The following is an 8,559-nucleotide window of genomic DNA, read 5'->3' as shown; positions in this document are numbered from 1 at the left end:
ATAAGGGGTTTCAAGAGAAACTGGGTTATTATTATGGTGGAAATCCCTCTAAATGGAAACATGAAGTCAGGGGAAAGGAGCTTATCAAGGAGAATTAGTTGAGCAACTTTGTCTATCCTGTACCATTTCATTTGGTGGGTGACTCGACCTGATCAGTCAACGTGTATTCATTCTGAGAGTCTGAGCTTTGTTGTTATTACCTCCTAACACCACTCCCCAAATGTAGCCCACTGGTTGTACACTTAATCACCCATCTCTATTTGCTGTTACTCCTGACAGCATTTGCTCTTTTTGGTGCTTCTTAACAGCACTTTACTCCAAAAATGCCTCCCAACATCTGATAGTCCTGTTAGAGCTTTCCTAAGGGTTTGTTACTTGTCATTGTCTGAACAAGCTATTTGAACTTAAGTGCAAAGCCATTCCTGGCCTTGAGTTGCTTGACTCTCTGACCTGAACAGGTAAAGCAGATGAAACTCACAAACTAGAACTTACTGGTTATTGCTCAGTTGAGGATTATGTAGCCATCCGTTAGACAGTTTTGGCAAAGGATACACCACACCTGAGGTTGCAAAAGAAAAAAAATTAGAGGTTCTCCTTAATGGATTTTAGAATAGTGCTAGTGACATAGGGATGAGTAGCTCTCAGACTGCAGAGGACACAAAGCATTCTGGGTATGGCATTTTCTATTATAGAAAATGGCCAATCCACACAGGTAATCAGGTTTTTTCTATCAAACTTTAGAAGATACCACTCTGTCGTGAAGATGGAGAATATTTTAAAGCAATTCTATTTGAAGTGTGGTTCATGGACTGAGGACACTTCATGAGTCATTACTCTCTGTGACAAGTACAGAAATTGAGAGTACATGTTTAGAAACTCATAGTAATTGACAGAACACAACAATTGAATCTAATAATTAAACATTTAAGAGCTTATATTTTCTATGTCCTTGTGTAGTTTTTTTTTTCACTTTGAATAATTGATTCTTACTGTATTTTACAAGATTATTGCTTTACATCAGACTGGAATTTTTTTTAAAAAATGGTTCTCTCTAGAGATACTTAGCAAATCAGCACTTTAGTGAGGGTAGAAGTTCAATCTTTACATATAATAGAACAAAATCCTTTACATTTTGTTATGTTATTGAAAAATTTTTTTTTGTCTTTTTGTCTTTTTTTCCGTGTCCGGCAACGGATCGCAACCCTCAGTGTTGCCCCCGTACCGGACTGGGGACCGGCAACGGGATCGCAAGCCTCGGTGTTGCTCCCGTGCCTCGCTCAGCCAGTGAGTGGGAGCCGGTCTGTATGTGGGATCCGAACCCTCGGACGGGAGTGCCGCCGCGCTTCCCAAGCGGCGCACTATCCAGTGCGCCACCGGGCCGGCCCCTGTTATTGAAAATTTTACATTATCTGGATTATCATGTGACTTACTGAAATAGAACAAGGTACACGATAGGAAAAAATAATTTTAATAGACTGGAAACTTTATAATCTAGATAGCTGCATCCTGCATTTTTCATTTATGAGTAAATCTTAGAGAGCATCTTTGTTCTTCTTTTACAGTTGCATACTATTCCACTGAATGGGTCTATCAAACCAGTATTTTAACTTGACTTCTATTGATGTCCATTTGAATTGTTTACAACCATTTATTACAAAGAATACTGAAATGAACATTCTTATATAATTATTTTACACATATGCAAGTATATCCAGTAGTGAGAATGTTGAGTAAGAGATTGTATGCCTTTGTAATTTTGAGCTATTGCTTAATTATCTTTCATGGAGGATGTAACAATTTACATTCCCATCAGCAGTGCAAAAATATGCTGGTTTTCTCATAGCTTTGTCTAACAGCCCCAGAAATTTTGAATAGTTACAGACGTATTTTAAATTGCCCTTTTCTTTTCTATAGCATTATCATAGTAAGTCCCAGAAACAGGACAAGTTTATATCTGTCATCTTTTTGGTAATTATATCAATAATATTGAAAGTCATGGGAAATTTTTATTACTTAGAACTATTGGCATAATGTTTCTTTGAAGGAGAGAATTAACACGTGAAATCGGACTCAAATATGGAACTAATTTCTTTAATTGATTTTTACTTTGTTTTGATAACTGTGGCAGTATTATCTTAGACACTAGAACCAAAGTAGACATAGAATTTGCTTCTCTGGTAGGCTTGACCAATAGAATGACGGTATTATAGGCAAAGGTAGCTGAAGGGGGATTCAGAGATCAGACAGATGGCAGATAAGATGATCTAACAAAAAGAATACAAAATTAGGACTCCAAAACTAGAGTTTTAGTTGTGTTACTAAGTTGCTGTGTGACATTAGACAGTAAATTGGTAATTCCCCTACCAACACTTACTAGATATATGCCCTTGGCTAAGTCCCTTGGCTCTTCTGGAGTATTTTTGTTTGTTTAATCTGTCAGAGATAATACTGCCTTATCTTCCTAAATGCAAGGGTCTGTATCAGAGGCTTTCTTGAGGTGTTTTCTAGTTCTAGGTTCTTCAGTTCTACTGTTTACTCAATCTTTAAACTGACTGTACTGACTTGGCTAGATTTCCAACTTGAGCTGTTATTAACATTTTAGCTATGCTTGAATAAGAAATATTATTTTAGATCTTTCTGTCCTTTTAAATTCTTTTTATTATTCTTATGCATGTAAGTATATGTTTTATATGAATATAATACATATAAAACATTTACACATTATATATATACCTTCATATGCCTAAAAGCATACAAACACATATGTAAGGAATATACTATAATAAAAATGAACAGCTGTGTACTCACCACTAGTTTAAGCAACAGAACAATACCTAATATTTCTGAAGCCACTGGTGTGCCTCTCCCTGATTGTATCCTACTTGAGCTAATTTATATAAGAATTGTAAGTATTTTTATATAATTTTTAAATTTTTACAAGTACTCATCATCTTTTATGAAAGCATTTGATAACTGTGATAGAGGATGGGCATCAACTAAGTATAGGCTATCAAAGGAGAAAAAGATTAAAAAACAATGACAGACTGAAACCATTATTGTGACTTTATAATAATAATTACAAACAATATTATAGTGGTATACAATCACATAACAATTACTCAAACAATATACAAATAGGTATTTATACAAGTCTGTGTTTAAAAAAGGAAAAGCAATTAATGACACCCCCAAATCACATTATCAACAAGATCTTTTCTAAAAGTTATGGCCAATAACCAAAAAAATTCACAGTTATTCTGCAAATATTTTAAAGATGCAGGAATCATATTGCACATGATACAGTTATAAACCCTAATGAACAGATTTACATATTTTAATCTAGTTTTTCACAAAATTTACATTATCATGCAGTACACTTCACTGTACACAGATTGGTAGAACTAGAATAAACAGGTTAACTTAAAAAATTTTAATATAATGGCCACAAAACTAGAATTATTTTAGTTATATTTAAAATTATGCTAAAAAAAACACTCCAGGGTAGTAAAACTTAACAGATACAATCATAATTTGTTCACAGATCAAGTTACTTTTTTAGTGTTCTTCTTTGTCTTTTCCTTTCTTCTCCTTTTCATCCTGTAGTGCAGTACCAAGCTTTTTGATAAGAACTGACAGAACCTTGTCCAGTGGATCCATGACTCCTCTCTGAAGCCATTTAGGAATAGTAGTCCTGGCATGATGAAAGCCCAATTTTTGAAGAATATAATCAACGCCTACTGGATCAATCTTTCTTCCAGTCCAAGAAATTAATCTAAAATAATAATTATAGATAATTATTAAGGAGTATAATGCCCAAGCACAGTCCTGAAGGTAGGTCAACAACATAACTAAGCCTCCATAATATACTCAAAATATTTTCAGTAGGTGTATTTGAATAATTGAACCCATAAATTCCTGGATTCACTATAATAATAGCATTCAAAAAATAATATACACATGATTATAAATATCTTTGACAGTCTACACACAACAGTAGTGTTTACTGAAGGTCATTCTGACTAATTTATTTTAGGCCTGTTACATGGTCATCTTAAACATTCAAAAGGACACTTGGTTAATTTTAAAAGATTTCACAAACGTGGCATAACCGGCAGGGGACAGGGAAGGAAAGTCTAAAATTTACTGAGTGCTATGTGCTAAACATGTTTGAAGGGAGAACCATATTCTCCCTAATCCTGATATTTCCTTCCATGTAGAGGAACAGCTATTAGTGAAACACTCCTCGTTTTTCTCTGCCCCTGTGTTGATGATTTATCTGATTGGCAAAGTTAACAGAGGAACTGAGTAATGTAGTTTTCAGTACCCTCCTCCCTATGTTCTCTTAGGAGCCACTCATTTTGGTGTATTTCTCTATACCATAGGTTTTTTAAAGGCAGGCTCCTAAACAGTTTAGCATGAGAACATTCAGTGCTGCCTGAGGCTAGATGAGTACACAGGGCTGCTAACTGCACAACTCCAGGACCCTCCCCGACTTTGAGTTTTGCATCATTGAGGCCCTGTAGGTAATTCCAAACCTGGACTTTGTAGTAGAAAGCCAACATTGCCAGACATTGAAACCACCTTCTCTGTTATCAGCTTTATCAGTATTTAAACTGTCATTTTAATTCCCAGCTGCCTCTCTCCCACTGTTTTAATTGGTCCTGAACTCAAGTAGGGGAATATTAAGCATTGATCTCCTCAAACTCAAATAGTTATAAGCATTTTTCATTAATTAATTCATGTAAACAGTGTAACAACCTACAAGGTGGGTAATACCATCTTTCAAATTTTTTATAAGAAGCAACTGAGGCAGAGAGAGGAGAGATGTTTGGGTCTTTTGGCCTAGACTACTCAACTACTAAGTGATAAAGCTGGGCTTCGAGTCACAGTTCTTAACCATGCTCTATACCACTATACCATATTACTTAACTAGTTTCTGTTATTAGTTTGCTAAAAAAGGAATACGGTAACTATTTTTATACTCATTTGAAACTAAATTCATTTTATGTTCAATTTAAATATATTCACTCTAAAAAATATTTAGTCAATTCCATTTTAATTATTTAGATTTATAAATACAAAACATTGATTATTCAAACAGTTTTCTGTATTGGGAACCTTTGCAATATTTTAATATTGTTCCTAAATACTGACACTGTTAATATTTCTCATGAATATATGTACTACTAATACTAAAGTGTTCAGCTGATTTGGTTACAACAAATTTTACTGAATACAAATTACTAGCGCAAAGTCATTACTTTCTGCTTCTACAAGAGTCCATTGTATAATGGAGATTTTGCTATTTTTGAATTATTCTGTGGCATAAGTATGTCTCAATAATAATCTTATCTAAATAAAATCTAGATAGTTTTGCAGAATGCTGTGCTGGGGTGTAATGGACTTTTTTTGATACTGTTATTCGAGGATTCAGACAGTTATATGATATGTTGATTAACGAAGTAGATGAGAGGAAAGAGAAAAAAATAAGAAGGCTGTGAGTATTAATCACAAAGACTCACAAAGCAAGTATCACTAGTTACAGCAACTACTATAAATATAACTAAAACTAGAAAATACTTATGAAAACAAGTTGGATGTAATTAGGATCATGATTATAGCAGAACACAACTCAGTAAGGGAACTTGAATCTGACAGCACTGAATTCAGCATTTTAGGCATGGCTTTATATTGCTTGGTATGCAGACAGAAGGACACTGTGACACTGTAGGTTCTATTACATTATCATAACATATATTCTGTAAGAAGCTATAACAGTTCCTTAAAGATGATGGATGACTGCTACTGCATCTTCCAAAACTAAGTAACAAAACAGTTTACCATAGCTACCTCAATACCAGCCAGCGTCATCCCAGTGAGAAGGTGAAAAAATAACAGCAACAGTGGAAGGGGAGTTATTCTCACATTTTAGTTATTAACTGTCAGAATGTCACACAGTGGACAGCTAATCAGTGCTGAGCTATTTATTCTCCATGTTTGTGCTTCTTTTCCCTGTCCTAGAAGCACTTACAAAAGCAGAAAGGAGCAGCAAAAATAGCAGTTGGAAGCTATAGAAGTTACATGTGACTAACTTCTAAATATATTTTTTGGAAACCATATTTAACCTACATTATTCTTAACCTTTTTCTCATAATAATCCCTTAGGATATGGATAAAATATGTACACCTGTTACTTACCTAAGAGTGGGTTCTAGATGCCATGTATTGCACATAAAATCTCTCCAATCCACAGTAGTATAAGTGATGCTATCTTCTCTGTCTTTGTCAGAGGAGTTGTCATCATGTATAATAATTGGACTTTTCTGTCCTGGTCGAGTAGATAAAATCCGAGGTGGAAAAATAGCTATAATGAAAATGACATTTTAAAATGATAAATATATATCTTATATAAATCACCATAAGAACAGAATAATTGGCTCCATCTCTCATTTTATCTATGGCCTGGCCAATGCCTCATTTAATTAAAGTTCTTAAAAAGGAATATTTAAAAATAAGCCATAAATAAATACTAATTATTCGTATTTCTTGGAAAAAAACAATATCAACACTAATGGTTAAGAATTCTGAGTTCAATGATTTGATAGCAAGCACAGGGTGCAGAAATTGGTAGTTAGGTTTTCTAAAGAATGGCTGTAGGTAGATGACTTTTTAAATAGCTTTATTAAGATATAATTCACATACCATATAATTCACTAATTCAAAGTGTATAATTCAATGGTTTTTATATGTTAATTGCTATATATATTTGAACAGTGGTACTAACTTAGGAGTTTTTTATGTAAGCAGCCGTTTCACTCTATAATGAATGCCCAAGTTAATGTTTTATAAGATAAACTTCTTTTATGATTAAAAAAATTAGGTTTATTTTTATCAACAGGACGAGGAATCAAGATAAAATGTGAATGCTATTGTTCCATTCATATTTTCTCATCCATGTGCTTTTTAAAAACAGAAAATAACTAGATCGATGTTTACAAGAGTGTTATGAAAGATGTGCTCTCACATACACTAATTGCTAGAGCCTTTTAGGAAAGTACTTTGGAATTATGTATCAAGATCCTCAAAGTGTTCATTTCCTTTGGTCTAGTGATTCTAATTCTGGGAAATCCATCCAAAGGAAGTAGCTCACAATAAAGAAAAGTCTTTATGCAAAAGATATGCATGAGGATATGTGAAATAACGTACAAGTCCCACAGTAGGGTACAGTTTAGAAATTATGATACAGTCCTACAATGCAATATTTTGTAGCTGTTAAAGGGATGTCTACAATAGTAGTAATAGGAGAAAATGCTTATAATCCAATGTGAAGAGGAAAAACCAAGACACAAAGTTGTTTAAAAGACAAGTCTTTTTAAATTGGCTATCATAACTCTATATAAAATCAAACCTGAGATATAGGTAGCTTTCATATGATCTTACTTAATAAATACAGCATTCCTTTTAGGGTACAAGTTTCAAGACACAAACTGGATATAAAGTAATTAATTAGGTAATATGATATGAATTATATAGCTTTGGTTATAACTTGATTGGGAATGAGCCTAGGAATAAAGGCTGTAGTACCACATTATATAAGAACACAGATACCTTCAGTTACTGCTTGCTCAGTTGCTGTGCTTTTTAAAAAATTATTGGTGGTGCTTACACTGCTAAACTTTATCTTGATGTTTTAGAAATATGTTGATTCTGGTCTAGTCTCACATGCTATTAAGAATATTCTCAGAGATGTTTATCCTTATTTTGGCCAAAACTAATTGCTTCTGGTTTGTAATAAAATACACTTACAGCTATTAAAATAACTTTATTTATAATTGAAATCCCCACAGATAAAAATACTTTGTTACTGTAAATCCATCCTTTTCCCATTTGAAATACTTTAATTTTTAAAAAGAGAGATTTTACATTTTTTTTTTTAGAAATACACATAGTTCATGGCAGACCAAGACCAACACAATATTTCATAAAATGACAAACTTTTTTTGATTTCTTGCTTAATTTCTTTGACTCATTGGTTCTTCTGGACCAGGTTGTTTAATTTCCATGTATTTGCACTGTTTCCAAAATTTTGCTTATTATTGATCTCTAGTTTTATTCCATGTGGTACTTGATATGTTTTCCATCTTTTAAAAATTTCTTGAGACTTGATTTGTGCCCTAATATGTGGTTTATCCTGGAGAATGATCCATGAAATGATGAGAAGAATGTGTATTCTGCAGTTGTTGGATGACATGTTCTATAAATGTTCTGTATGGTCCATTTGGTCTATAGTGCAGTTTAAATCCAAAGTTTCTTTGATTTTTTTGTCTAGATGATCTGTCCAATGCTGAGAGAAGTCCCCAGATATTACTGTATTGAGGTTTATCTCTCCCTTTAGATCCAATAAAAATATTTTTAGTTTCAGTTTGTGTGGTATATCTTTTTCTATATCTTCACTATTAGTTTATGTGTGTCTTTACAAGTGAAGTGAGTATCTTGTAGGCAACATATAATTGGGTCTTGTTTTTTTTTTTTTTTTTTTTTTTTTTTTTTTTTTTTTTA

At 33.2% G+C, this 8,559-nt stretch overlaps 1 protein-coding gene across 4 annotated transcripts in view; it reads right to left on the bottom strand.

The window, feature by feature from the left end:
• Positions 1-3,042: 3,042 nt before the first annotated feature.
• The window catches only part of LOC103601127 (uncharacterized protein KIAA1109), a 127,838-nt gene continuing 122,321 nt past the window's right edge, over positions 3,043-8,559 (bottom strand). For all 4 annotated transcript variants that reach the window (XM_008585505.1, XM_008585508.1, XM_008585507.1 and 1 more), the window contains 2 exons: positions 6,199-6,364; positions 3,043-3,772 (listed from right to left, as the gene is read on the bottom strand). In XM_008585505.1, coding sequence (XP_008583727.1) covers positions 3,556-3,772; positions 6,199-6,364 — 383 coding nt within the window. In that variant the 3' untranslated portion in view covers positions 3,043-3,555. The remainder of the gene's footprint in view (positions 3,773-6,198; positions 6,365-8,559) is intronic.

Source organism: Galeopterus variegatus, unplaced genomic scaffold (genome assembly GCF_000696425.1).
Source record: "Galeopterus variegatus unplaced genomic scaffold, G_variegatus-3.0.2 Scaffold3600, whole genome shotgun sequence".
Taxonomy (NCBI): Eukaryota; Metazoa; Chordata; class Mammalia; order Dermoptera; family Cynocephalidae; genus Galeopterus; species Galeopterus variegatus.
The sequence above is the reverse complement of the archived record's forward strand: the minus strand, read 5'-3'. Positions and strand labels throughout refer to the sequence as shown.